The sequence below is a fragment of the Carassius carassius genome, chromosome 9, assembly GCF_963082965.1.
Source record: "Carassius carassius chromosome 9, fCarCar2.1, whole genome shotgun sequence".
NCBI lineage: Eukaryota > Metazoa > Chordata > Actinopteri > Cypriniformes > Cyprinidae > Carassius > Carassius carassius.
The window spans coordinates 19730441-19744575 of record NC_081763.1 but is presented as its reverse complement, the minus strand read 5'-3'; the positions used below and the strand labels follow the sequence as shown (position 1 = coordinate 19744575).

At 36.5% G+C, this 14135-nt stretch overlaps 1 protein-coding gene across 1 annotated transcript; it reads right to left on the bottom strand.

Moving 5' to 3' along the window:
- Positions 1-10847: 10847 nt before the first annotated feature.
- Positions 10848-11758, bottom strand: LOC132148602 (heat shock protein 30-like). The gene has a single exon (XM_059557304.1). It carries the CDS (start codon positions 11681-11683, stop codon positions 11138-11140), a length of 546 nt encoding a protein of 181 aa, XP_059413287.1. The 5' UTR covers positions 11684-11758; the 3' UTR covers positions 10848-11137.
- Between the last annotated feature and the right edge of the window lie 2377 nt (positions 11759-14135).

Below are 14135 nucleotides of genomic sequence, written 5' to 3'. Positions count from 1 at the left end.
AACAAAAACTGCAATTTCATTGCCAAAAGAAGAGGAAAAAGAGAGGCCTTTTTTTGATGGCATGTTAAACTAATGATGCTTAAGGAGCTCCCAGTGGACGCACTAGTAAGCACAGTGTATACAAGAAACAACTGCTCAGAAGCAAAATCAGCAAAGCATCAGCAGTGAAGCAGACCTCGGCATTATGACATTGGTGGCATGGCCGTCGTTAGTCCTTTTAGGGAACTTTAGCCCACCCCACCCCCCACAAATGTATGCTCAGCCCCACTAAAAATTTTGCAATTAGCTCCATAAACTGTGCATGAACCTGTGATTGCCTCAGTCCCCTTTAAATTTCATATGAAAAAGGCAGCAGACTTTGGCTCAGCATAGAAAGAGGTTGGTATACTTGAGCTAAAGAAAGAGGTATGTAGGCCTACTAAGCAAACAGTAAAATGTTGTGTTTGTACGGTAAACCGGTATGTGTATGTGTGTGTGTGTGTGTGTGTGTGTGTGTGTGTGTGTATGTGTGTGTGTGTGTGTGTGTGTGTGTGTGTGTGTGTGTGTGTGTGTGAGTGAGTGAGTGTGTGTGTGATCGGGAAGACTTGAATATAGCTTATTCATTACTCAAATGTTATACCCATCTATGCAAGTAGCCTACAGTGGAATACCACAATAAGCTTAGTAGGCTATACTACCCTACCCTATTAGTCAAACCTTTTAAAAATGTATACCGTATTTCTCGGACTATAAGTCGCACCTGAGTATAAGTCGCATCAGTCCAAAAATATGCCATGATGAGGAAAAAAACATATAAATCGCACTGGACTGTAAGTCGCATTTATTTAGAACCAAGAGAAAACATTGGCTGTAGACGGTAATGTTTTCTATTGGTTCATTTCTCTTGGTTCATTTCTCTCGGTTCATGTCAAAGTAATTTTGATAAATAAATCGCACCTGACTATAAGTCGCAGGACCAGCCAAACTATGAAAAAAAGTGTGACTTATTGTCCGGAAGATATGGTATATTTACTTATTAATATTATTACATTGGGTGTTGAGCCCCCCTAAAATGAAAACCCTAGAATCACTCCTGATTGTTGGCAATGGTTCTATGATCTATAGGCCTATGATGCTTTTGGGAAACACAGCCCTCATCTGTTAGATCGTTGCTAAAGGGGTATTATGGTTAAGGTCACTGCAGAAGCAGGAATTATTGGGAATATAATGAAAGGATGACAAGAAAAAAAGGGCAGAAGAGCTGAACCCATTTCATACAGGCAGGTTTGATTAAATAAGCTTAATCCAAATTCTTTTATAATGTAATCATCTTTTCTGCATCTCTGCTTGACATCACTGCAGTAGCAAATCTTACATCAACAGCAAATCGTGACAGAGGAAATCAGACTCATTGTTCATTGTTGTAGAGTGCAATTGGTACATGTAAAAGGAAAAGGTTAACACAGAAGATTGACAGCGATCTTTCCCGCATATGAGAATAAAATAAATATCGGTCACGTCTTAATTTTCCAATCTGTTATCTCTGATGAGGAGGAGAAGATAAGCATATGGAAATGTTTGTCAAGCCATGTGTTCTGAAGATACAAATGTGATAAAAAAAAATATATATATATATATATATATATATATATATAAATCAAGATTAACTCTGAATATAAAGCTGGGGGAGAACACAAATGAAATACAGGAGTCTTAATTTCATGCATAATTAAGAAACATCTGTTGAGCACAAGTAGCCTATTCACAACAGCACATCAAGAAAACAGTATTAACTTTTTGAAACGCTTTACTTTGGATAATGCCTGGTGGGAATAGAAAGATTCTTGGGTCAAATGAATTGGTAAAAAGGCATATGCCAACAATAAGCAGGCCAATATCATATAGTAGAATATTTACAGTTATAATTATGAGAGATAATAATCAGAAAATAATATTATTATTTGAAATCAAAAGGTCTTTGTGTAGAGTCTATAGAGACTGCACTGAAATCAGCTTCTTGTCACAATAAACTGGCAAAACACAAGAGAAGACTCAAACCAACTCTAGATTTGATGGATGATGGGCTTGCAGGCCTACCACCCAGATGCTGTGTCTGTCCACGGAAGAAAACATATGGCTTGAGTCTACTGCCAAGATATGAAAGCTTGGTCCTATACCCAACAGAAAAAACAAAAACAGACACTATTATTTTTTTTTTACACAAATGTAAGTGCTCAAGTGTTTTGTGCTTCTATCAAATCTAATTATTAACACAATAAGTAACATGTGTCCCTTTGTGTCTTTGAAATATCTTGAGTGTTACAGCAGATGTACTGTAGAAAATGGACACAGTATCCAAGGCTTGACTTGACAGATCAAACCGCAGAACTTGGTTTGACAGTCAAATAGTGTTTATTAAGGATAAAAGATGAGACTTGTTTGTAAGGGGCTTCGTCACCATTACAGAGATACAGAATTGGGGCATTTGCCACAGCCAGACCAAACATTAAACTCTCTTGATCCTAGACTGTCAGTTTTTATTGCCTTGTTTTTGTTCAGGTGAGAGGGAATTAGATGGTTTCCATATTAGAGGCCCTTTTGAAAGGATTCCTGCTTGGTCTGCCAGTAAATCACTAACTATTGACCTCGGCCAACATTTCAGACAAGCAGATTATGACTACTAAAAAAAGATGGTGTTCAAGTGTTGTAGTGCAAAGATGGTTTTTGGGAGATTTCCTAAATTAAGGGCACTTTTGATGCCTTGATTCATCTATGTTAAAACAACAGATCTGATCAGCTAAATACCAAGAGGATCATCTTGATTAAGTAAAGTCTAATGTGATGATGTGTATTTAATAGTATTTTTCACTTATGAAGATTAGTTGTATAAGACCTGATGACACAACAAGTGACAGTTTGCTGACGTCGTGTGTAAGACTTATTTAACTCATTTGCAAAAAATGTCCTCAAATTACAATTTCTTTAAAGCACTTGGTGTGATAAAAATGATAGCAATTTAAAATTAAGAAGTGTTTATTGAACACATAAATACTAAATTAACTAAAATTTGGATTTTTCTTAAAGGTCCCTGTAAGGCTGAAACACCTTCACACGTCTGAAATATACGGTGAACATTTTAAATGGTCAAACATTGCATTGTATGTAATTTGACTGTAATATATATATACACAAGTATTTGCCATTTTTTATGGATAGCTCACTTATGATGATTCCTTATGTGGCTTTCTGTAGTACCACTTGTATTATTATGGTGGTTATCAGTACATTTTATGGTAAAAAGCTAATTTATATACTACTTTTACTGTAAATATAATAGAATATTTTTACAGTGTATGTTCTCATATTGCGTTCAATAAGGGACTCATACATACCAAAGCCAACCGAGTTTGAGAGTATATATTTATCTCTTCTTATTCAATACATGTCATAAGGGGATTCATCTATAATGAAAACTCCCTTTGGCATCTTTAGAGAATGATTGCACATCTGTATTAAAATGCTTCAGGAAAAAATTATTTTAATACACATTATGGTAGGTGTCAGTCACACAGGACATGTCATCTTTAAATTACAATTCTCTTTAACATATTCTTACAAGGCAGAGTGGATGCTTAATAGTACAATAATACTGTTCTAGTCTAATATCAATAGTAGTTTTTGCTCTTTTTTGATATATTGATACAATTGTGCCAGTATTCCCTGAAGGAGGGAGTAAATGATGACACCTGCGACAACAACTTCTATTTAACTTCTGTTGAGCCAAAACCATCCTGCCCCTGGCATAAACAGGCCTGCAGCAACATTTTAATTACAGCTATTTATCCTGGCAAGATGACAAGGCCAGGCCTTAAGTTAGAAGAAACACATTACTTCGTGTAAGCCAACTAAAAAAATCATTATTCAGTCCAGGGATATTATTTTGATCTATTACACAATGCTTTAAAAGAGACACAGACGTTCTTGGAGGAAAATATTTTCTTCAGCTGAAAAGAACAGCTTGCCACTTAAAGAACTGCATGCTTTTGACATACTCAGTGAAAGTGTGATGTTGCACGTCAACCATGATTATAGTCACGAATCATCTACCACACCAGCCTCAAATTCCATGTGATCTACCATTGTTGTTCAGTTCATATTTTTCTATCCTCTCAATGTTTTTTATTCTATTAGAACGGATGCTGACAAAAATGTGAGGCAGAAAATATCTGTCTGGACTGCTGTGGTTTTATGTTGATTGGAGCTGGTTTTGTAGTTCTCAGAAGCCCTTATCTAGATTAAAGTTTGAAGTTTTGGTCCCTTGAGTCTCGGTCCTCAAGGGATGGAGTTCCTGCCATTTTACGTGTCTTCTGTGTTCTGTTTTTCTGTGAATTAATTTAGTCTTTTACAGGGTTTATTGAACCAAAAAGAGGATGTTTCGCTATATTTGATTATACAGTAATCAGAATGAGTATCTTCATTTACAAAAACATCTTTAATAACAAGACCTTTTTTAAGGTCTGATGAAGTAGGACTGTTATAGTTATAGACTTTGTCCCTCTTAACCTCTGGAAGGGGTTATCTATTTTTTTTCTTGTTCTTCTTAGATTAGGTGGTGTTGTTTGATTGCCCTATTTGGGGGTTCCTGAGTACACAGATGTCTTTTGTTGAGGAGTGTTTCCGGTGTTCTTGATTGCTCTCAACACTGCCCAAGAATGTCAATTAAGTAAACTAGCAAAACGATAAATAATGGTAAAACTCACATTAACATTTACTCGGTGGTGTGTTGATCTCTAGCGAGGAGATCAATTGGAATTTTTTGGGATATTTAAAGGGCAAGTGCAATTAAAAGTTTTTGAAAATGGAGAGAATTTATTATAAAAGCTCACAGTATATTTAGAAGAACAAGGCTAGTTTTCACACTTTTGAGCCAAAAGTCCAATTACACAAATGCTTGTTGGTTTCAAATATCCAGTTCATTTTTTTGGAATTCAATCATCAAAAGATTTTATTTCAAATAAATGCTGTTCTTTTGAACTTTCTATTCATTAAAGAATCCTAGAAAAAAGTATCACAGTCCTCACAAAATATTTTAACCAGTTTAACCTAATAATAAGAAATGTTTCTTGAGCAACAAATCAGCATATTAGAATGATTTCTAAAGGTCTTGTGACACTGAAGACAGGACTGATGATGCTGAAAATTCAGCTTAGCCATCACAGGAATAAATTACATTTCAAAATATATTAAAATACGACATGGGAGATCTTAAGCAAATGTTAAAACAAAGAAAAATGTACCACTTCCTTTCTGATGCCTAATCTATAAAGTTGATATAATTCAGGTGGTGTATTAAGCATCTATCAGGTAATGCCAGAGCAAAATATCATCCGGGATGAAACAAATGTTTGCTATTTATCAGAAGCACACTCAAGCAGGGTAATGTGAGCGCTCAGAGCAGTGGGCGTCCTTGTGTTGAGATATCATAATCATCACAGATGTGCCATGAGGGGCAGGTAGAGTCAAGACCTGGGCAGACGCTTCACTGAACCACCGGACAAATCAAATCAGTGCACCCACTGCCAGGGGAATATATCTTTATTACTAGTTTATATCTATCGCCGTAGAGACCTTTCGGGTTTGGACACGATGGACCACATTTTATACTGTCGCCCCATGACACCTATTGCTTCAGACTGTCACGGACCCTCATAAAGGCGAAACTGCAAAATGATCTAATTCAAACCTACATGACTCTTCACCACAGCTGATTGCCCCAATTATTTTTTCCCCATCCCAAAATGTGAAACACTCCAGGGGGGATCTGAACAATTTACTAACCTGCTACTGATGCTGCCATTAGTTTTTGATGTTTAAGCCGCCGATAAATCGAAAGAACAAAGCACATTTTCTTAGCTTCATCCTCTTAGTTGTCCAAGCTGGCAGTTGGAACATCTAATAAGTCTAGAGTCATTAATATCAAAATGAGCCTTGACCACTGATCCTTTAATGAGTTCGATCTTTTTAGGATTAGGTCTTTCTGTTGCTCTCTGGTAAAATGAACAAACTGTCCAATGTACTGAAGATTTACCCTGCTGAAAAAAAAAGATTTAAGAAAATAAATACATAAATAAATAAATAAAACTAGCTTAAGCTAGTTCGCTGGGCTCCCAAACTTGTCAGACTAGTCTGTTGGCTGGTTTTATGGGTTTTTTTTGGGCTAAAACCATATTAAACCATCTTTTTGATTGGTAAAAATTGATAATCGAATGCACTGTAAGTCGCTTTGGATAAAAGCGTCTGCTAAATGCATTAATTAAATTTTTTAATTTTAAATATTACTTCATGCATTTCTTGAAAATGTTAATTTCAGTGTTGATTGTGTCCGTTTTACATTACATATTACATTATATTACTCAAGGTAAAATCTGTCATATTAAACATTCCCTTTCTTTTCCTTTTTTTTTTAGCACACTACTGCAAGCTACTTTGAGGTTGGCTTGAAGCCGAGATTGTGACCGTGTCTTTTCTTCTCTGTTGTGACATACATTCAAGTAAAATGGCTTTGTACATCTGGAATCGGATCGTTGTTTGCTAAATGTTGCGATCTCATGTGATTGACAGGTTGCTGAAAGAGAGAGGTTATTGTCCCGCCCTTATGTCATTAGAGGGTAATCCAGATTCGATGTCCAGAACAGACAAATTATCAAATCACAGGTAAACAGCCCAAACAGGCAACAAAGCAGGGGAAACAGGCAAGGGATATTCAGGGAGCATTCAAGGATTCAAAACCCAGAGACACAGGAAACAAGGGGACTACTCAGAAATGCAGCAGACACTAACAAGACTTGGCAAAGACACCGGAGAATACACAGGGTATTAAAAGGGAGATACAAACAGGGTAGCAAGGGGGAGGAGCTCATTAAACACCATGGAAACTAACAAGGGGAACCATGGAGGCAAACAAGGCAGAGGGGCCAACAGCTGATGAGACCTGGCAGTTGTGAGAGAGTTGTGGGAAATGGAGTCCAGGACAGAATGGCACTGGAGTAGGGAGCAGTGCCCACTAGTGGATGTCCAGGACACTCCAGCTGGTGATGGTGAAAAAACCAAAACACCCTGTATTTTTTTTTTTGATCAAGCACTGAAAAAAGGGGAAAGGATTATGCACAACATTAGGACAGCATTCCCTGCGACAGCCCTGGGTTGGACCGTTGGGTAGAAGACATACTTGTTTATAATGAAAACCTGTGAAAGCCTGTGAGGTATAGACATACAGTCTGTTCAACAGGATATACAATTTTACTTTCCTATTAATTGTTAAATGTATGCAAAATAGTGGTTATGCGTTCTGAGTCTCGTCACTTCCGGTTTAAGCGGTTTGCATATGCTTTGTTAAATATGAAGCAGTTTTACTCAAGATGCCTTCAAAGTAGATACCAGTGATGATCATAACCAATGTCCATCACATATGTGGACTGATATCTAAAAGTTTATAATTTGTATTCTTTTCACTAACATTTAGATATAAAAAAATGAATAAATCATCAACAATAAAAATAGCTAGTTAAATGGATTATCTTAAAAGTCCATAGATATCGCTATTATTTATTACGGCTGTAAGCACGTTCTCCAACAAGCAGAAGCAAAGAGACCTGTTTTCCGGCTTTGACGTTCGACATGTTTTTTCAAAATATTTCCTAGTGCCAAAATTTTTTATCAAAATAAAATAAAAACCCTAAACCCGTGTGTTAAGAAAATGGCAGAATAGGACAATACTGAACATTACAGTACAGCCCATAAAACAGACATCCTTTTCTCACAGCCTTGGTATTTTTTTTGGGGGGGGGGGGGGGGGGGGGGTTAAACATTGCGTTTGCCTTAATTAAGGTCTATTTAGGTCTGTTTACTTAATATCTTGGCCTATACACTGTTTTGTACATTTATTATTAAATCTACAATATTTTCCATTAATTCCATCAGATTCCAATCTGGTGAGAATCAGCACACAGAAAGAAAAAAACTTTATTTTTTCTGCAGAACATAAAAGATAATTTGAAAACACAAAAAAACACTGTCAAACACATATTATCAAAAACAACTCATTTTAATATGTTGCATGTAAATTTGTGTATAGTCGTAGTATCTTGTGTTGTCATATACTCCATTATAAATGGCTGCTTGTTCACAGGTAATCCTGAACCTGAACAAAAGACTCAAATCACCTGCACCCTTTCTTTACTGAGCAACTCACTTTCCTTTCAATGCATTAGCCATGGATCACATGAACCCAGTTTCAACATCTGGTGTACCAATGCTCACCAAGGTTAAACAGTCTGGGATTAAATGTCAGATCTTCAGACCATCAAGAAGAAATTACTGAGAGGAGGAAAGAAAGCATGTTTTGAAAAAGCTTGATGCCAAGGCACGGGGGAGTAGCTCTATCGGTGCATTGGTGCAGATGACTCCGGCTGCTGAGGGAACAGGTCTCCTCTCCCAGAGGCATTGAACTGCTCGACAAGACACTGGACTATCATTAGTGCTGGGTGAAAACGGGATCAATATTTACCCGCTGGTGTGGGTCTCCTTTCACAAGTGATTGCCCAGAAGGACTGCTTGATACTGTTTGAGTCATCTGTGCTGGAGGCCACACAAGACCATTAAAGTTTGTGAAGAGAATTGGACAGAGATGTGCCTCAGCTGAAAGCACCCATTAAAAAGTTTTATTTAAGCGTAGCTGTAGACACCCCGTCAATGATATCAGTGATATTGTTGACACACTGTAATAAGGAGGCAACGTCATAAACAGGTTATTTGGTGAAAAATGTTTAGGGCCATGTGCAAAAATATTTCCTAAATAAAGCAGATTTAGAAAAATTTTTTGTATATTCATGTATTGACTTTATTTTTATTATAATAAAAGATTAATATTCAATCGTTTCTATTTTATATTTAGACAAATACATTAAAATATTTAAATATAAAAATGTTTAAAAAATACTTAAAATTTGATTAAAATATTTAGTATTTTATATGATGACTTACTAAACTTATTAAGCATGACAAGCTACCATGACACAATTAGTTTGTATTTATTTTTTAGTGCAGGAAATACCATGCTAGTTGTTAGTGAAGATGGGAAATCCAGTTCCATTTAACTTCAGTATAACTTTTGCCCACTCAAAGACAATTATGTGCTATTTTATCCTCTTGCCCAAAATCTGGTAAAAGCAGTGATCAATGGCAGGCGCTGAGAGAGGACATGAGCAATTGCCTTTATTTTGTATCTCTCTTTCTCTCTCAGACCGAGACATTATTTCTCGTTAATGGGAACCAGATCAAACATCTCTATGCCGCTGACATTTAAATTAGTCCGGAGACATTTGTGGTTTCCCTTGTGCGCTTCCTCCATCTTGTTGCCTGAGGTTGCACACATCAAATATTAACCACTGTGTTTTGTACCTGTGCTGAAGCCACAACAAATGATCTCCCTTAGGCTGAAAATGTCAGAGAAACCTTTACAGGCTTTTATTTAGCTCTTCCTGGGAATTGAATGTAATGGCAGCATTTGGCCTCTTCATCTCATGATTTTCTGGTATCAAATTCCCCTGCTGTCCATTTCAAGAATACCATTTATAAGCTAGCTGACTGTTTTATCTGGAAGCCTTTCATTTCTTGAACTTTTGCCCTCCTGCATCTCGGATGCCCTGCATTTTTCGTTTGATAGAAAAGATTCCTGTGTCCGGTAAAATGAGAAGAAATCAATTACAAACTATAATTGTAATCGGTTATGAGTAGGTTACTATGGCTGGTGGTCACTATGGTGGTCAACCAGCCACCATAATAACCTTTTAATATATGATCAGACATTAATGATAAGGCATGTAACAGACAAACTGGCCTATCAGTCCCGTCTTCCAAACATTTACTCAAGGGAAGGCAAGGTAGGCTACTCCTTCCAGATAGCTCTGCATTTAGCTATTCCTCAACGCTGCGTCTCAAGTTTTAAAACGGAACGCATTCTGTGTAAATCAGATTTTAAAAACATAATATATAATATATAAAGAAAAGAACTGATCCAGTGAACCTTCAACAGGTGATCACTTCAGTTGGGCAAGAAACATCACAACGTAGCTACAATAAAAAAACACTGACTAATCTTAAAATTAATCGGTACGATTCGGAAGGTTTAGCAATAATAGGCTACTAGTTTTTGAATGAATAATAAATAAATAAAGTTTCAATAATGTGTCTATAGCGCCATCAATATATTGGATGGTTGATACTTCTCTGGAAATTATTTTATACTTTTTACTTTAGGCTACATTCTGTTTCACAGACATTTTAAGTAAATGTAAATTTTGTTAGACGAAATACTTCCAGAGATCTTAATTGCACACCTTTATGGAAGCTGGTTTATTATTTTTTTTCTTATACTTTAAGCCTCTCTCAAGTTTAATCAGTGATAACTGAGAAAGAAAAGTCTCATATTTACTAAAATGATCTACATTACACCACAAACCACCACCACATTCACTAAACATAGAACATAAACAAATAAGTGAAGTCCTATTCTAGAAACATACCTGCATATCAGTGATTATGTACTGTACATCAATTAACATACCATAAGAAAACTGAAAATCGGTAAAGTAGCACTCCACATCGACAATAATAATAATGCCTAGGGATTGTAAATCCCCTTTCAAAACCTAAGGCTGATGATATGGGGCAAAGTTTTTAGCAATGTTGCTGGGTCACTTTCAATTTTACCCTCATCAGGCAACTAGGTGAGAGACGGGGCCCATGACTGATCTAAAGTATACAGACAGACATTTGTTACCCATTTTCAATGGGGAAGTGCTCAAAAAGTTGCCCCATGTATCATCAGCCTTAATCTTTCATATCTCAAGGAGACATTATTAGGTCTGTGCATGAAGTCTTATTTAAATAAATATCTTTATTAAAACCTTTTTAGAACCAATAATTTACAGTCACTTGAAACACATCCACTATTCATGAAAAATAATTGTACAGTGTATAGGTCATCAGTCAGTTTTTGGTTTGATTTCTCAGCTTTATCCTGCATTTTGTTTGTGCTGTCCTTGTTGATGGGGAAATCCAGGGATGTCCTGAAGCGGATGGGAATGATCTGCACCTCTCAGGACTTGTCTCTGGATTCTGGTGACTCAATATGCAGAAGTCCATCTTCTCCGGGTGAGCAGGTCGAGGAGGTTGGATCCAGGTGGTCAGGAAGCTGCACAGCTTGAACAAATCCTTGTGCCTGGGCTTCTGCTCCATGTGTGGTGCTGGTAGATGATGAAGAAGTGTCTATCTGGGCACGCTTGCCAGCCATCACCTCCAGGCGCCTTCCAGATAGTGTCACAGTGACATCTTCTGGAGAGAAGCCTTGAGTGTCCAGAGTAAGAGACACATCTCGCCGTTTGTTCTGATCTGTGTTGATCAGGCTGAAGAGCCTGGAGAAGGAGCTCTGACCATCTAGACACTGGAAGAACTCATCAGTGAGTTCATTCAGCAAGCTGTCTCTGATCTCATTCCTCAGGTTCTGCATTATTTGGGCTTTATGGGAGAGGAAATCCTCTTTAAAGCTGGAAAAAGTCATACTGCATCTGGGCCACAAAATGTGGGAGTTTGCAAAGAAAGGGTCATCCACGAAGAGGCTCTCGGTAGAAGACATTGCTCTCATCTGTTTGTCTGGGTGGTGTTGTCTTGAGGGCTTATCCGTGCTCTCAGAAGTGTGATCTGCTTTCTTCAGGTCCCTTCAGTTTATATATTTCTCCAACAGGTGTCTAGAACCTCCCTCCACTACCTTTTTACATCAGTGAGATCATGAATAAAATAAGAATTTGAAGCTTCAAGTAAACAGGAAATCCAAGATGCTCATAAGGCTAATATGTTTATGGTTGTAATTTGATCAATGGGTTGGTGTCACTTTTACTGTCCCACTTCCGTCATGGGCCCTGCTGTCCAATTTGGGATTGCCCACTGCCTCCTTTGTCATGCACAGAGAGTGAAGTCACACGATAAATTTACACCCCATGTGTGTGTGCATGTCAGTGTTTATTCTGTTCTTACCGTATGTAGGAACTATGCTGACTGCAGTCATGATGCCATCTCCTAAATGCCGGATATATATATATATATATATATATATATATATATTTTTTTTTTTTTTTTTTTATTGTAAAATTGTAAAAAAAAAAAAAATACAGTATATAAGAGAATAATATAAAGAAGAATATAATAAACCTATTATTATTATTAAAAAAGCTTATTTGCTGGGTGCTTAGATCGAAACATTAAGTTGTAGGCCTATTAATTAACATTTAAATTAATAAATATTGTAATTAGTTAGTCTATTTTTGTAATGACGAAGTAGAGGCAGTCGGATCCATCTGCAGGACTTTATTGAAGCAGGTATCAAACCAAGGATGCACAGAGCATAAAACACTATGGTAGCACGAAGCAACATGCAGCGTGGTAAAACAACACTTCACAGAGAAACACAGAACCAGGCAGTCCAGATAAAGGGGGGATAATGATTAACAGGTGGATATGATGATGCTGATGAGAAAACCAGACAGGGCTGGAAACTAATGATAGCAGAAGGGAAGGATGGGAATTGCAGTCCTAGAACTCAGGTGACAAGGAGCGCATGAGACCGGAGAGAGGTGAAGGCGCGTGCTCAGTGACAATTTTTAATGGTCTTTGCCAATAATTTTTATTTTGTTCTGAATATCTGTAATGGTATTTGAATGGGAATGTATAAAACTGACATACATTTTCTGTTCACATAAAAGTAAATCGTGTGAAAGAAATAATATGCTGTCTAATGCTCCAAATGTCAAATATTATATGACAAAGGGCAAACTTAAACAAATTTGTTCAAATAAATTAACTTTTAGGAGTATTTAGAACTTCCTTTTGCTTTTGAGTTCACAAAACTGACACATTTTAGGTAATATAAATTAAATTATTTCATTGTTTTGACTTTAATGAACTTGTTTCTTTGAATTTAAAAGAACTTAATGTCTTGCTATGCTAATTTAGATGAGTTTCATTTGTTTTCAAAGCTTTGTTTGTCTTCGGAACCCAATTTAAGATATTTTAAGATATAGTTTTCTTTCTAATCAAAGCATAAATACACATAGAAACAGAGCATTATTGTGGCGTGGCTGACACAGAAAAGCGTAGGCAGTTGATGTGAAGAGACACAGAGGAGACTGTTGACAAAAGGAATTGTTGAATAAAGTCATTATTTTTGTTTTATTTGCGTTAAAAAATGTGTCGACACTTCATAGCTTTACTGTTGAACCACTGATGGCAGATGGACTATTATGATGATGCTTTTCAGATTTTTCTGGACCTTTATTTTACTTGGCAGTCAATGGGACAGCCATAAGCCTCCCGGTTTCATACAAAATATCTTCAACTGTGTTCCGAAGACAAACAAAGCTTGTACAGGTTTGGAACGACATGGGGGTAAGTGATTAATGACAAAATATTCATTTTAGGGTGGAGTATCCCTTTAAATGATCTTTAATGCATTACTCATTCAGCAAAGGCTATGCTATTAGCAAGTTGGCATTTACTGAAGTAGCTAGATATAGTTAAGTCTAGTTAAGTTTTAACCAAAAAAAATATATATATAGGTTGAGATGACATAGACATTTTAAGTTAAATGTTGCGCTCACACAAATATTTCAAAGTGAAGAGCAATTAATGTATAAATACAAAATAAATACTTCTGCTTATAAACTTAGAATTTCTTTTTAAAAAATGGATGTAACTGCTTACCTAATTTATTTATTTTTTTTAAGTTTTTTAAAAGTTTTTCTAACTTAGGTTTACAGGTTTACATCATGGACCTTGTTTGTCTTTCCATATAAGTCAAGTGTCCCCCTCACATTCCCCTGAATGAGGGGTTACCCTGTGAGCTAAACCAAAAAGTATCAGCTGCTGCACAGGACAGAAGCTTCTTAAACACCCAGAAGGAAGAGCAAACAGCTATCTATATTTAACACACAGATATATTTACCTATGACACAATTCAGGCTTATGACACATTTATTCAAGGAAATACCATATAACCCAGAAATCGAAATGACTAAATCTAAAACAATTAAAGCAAAAACTAT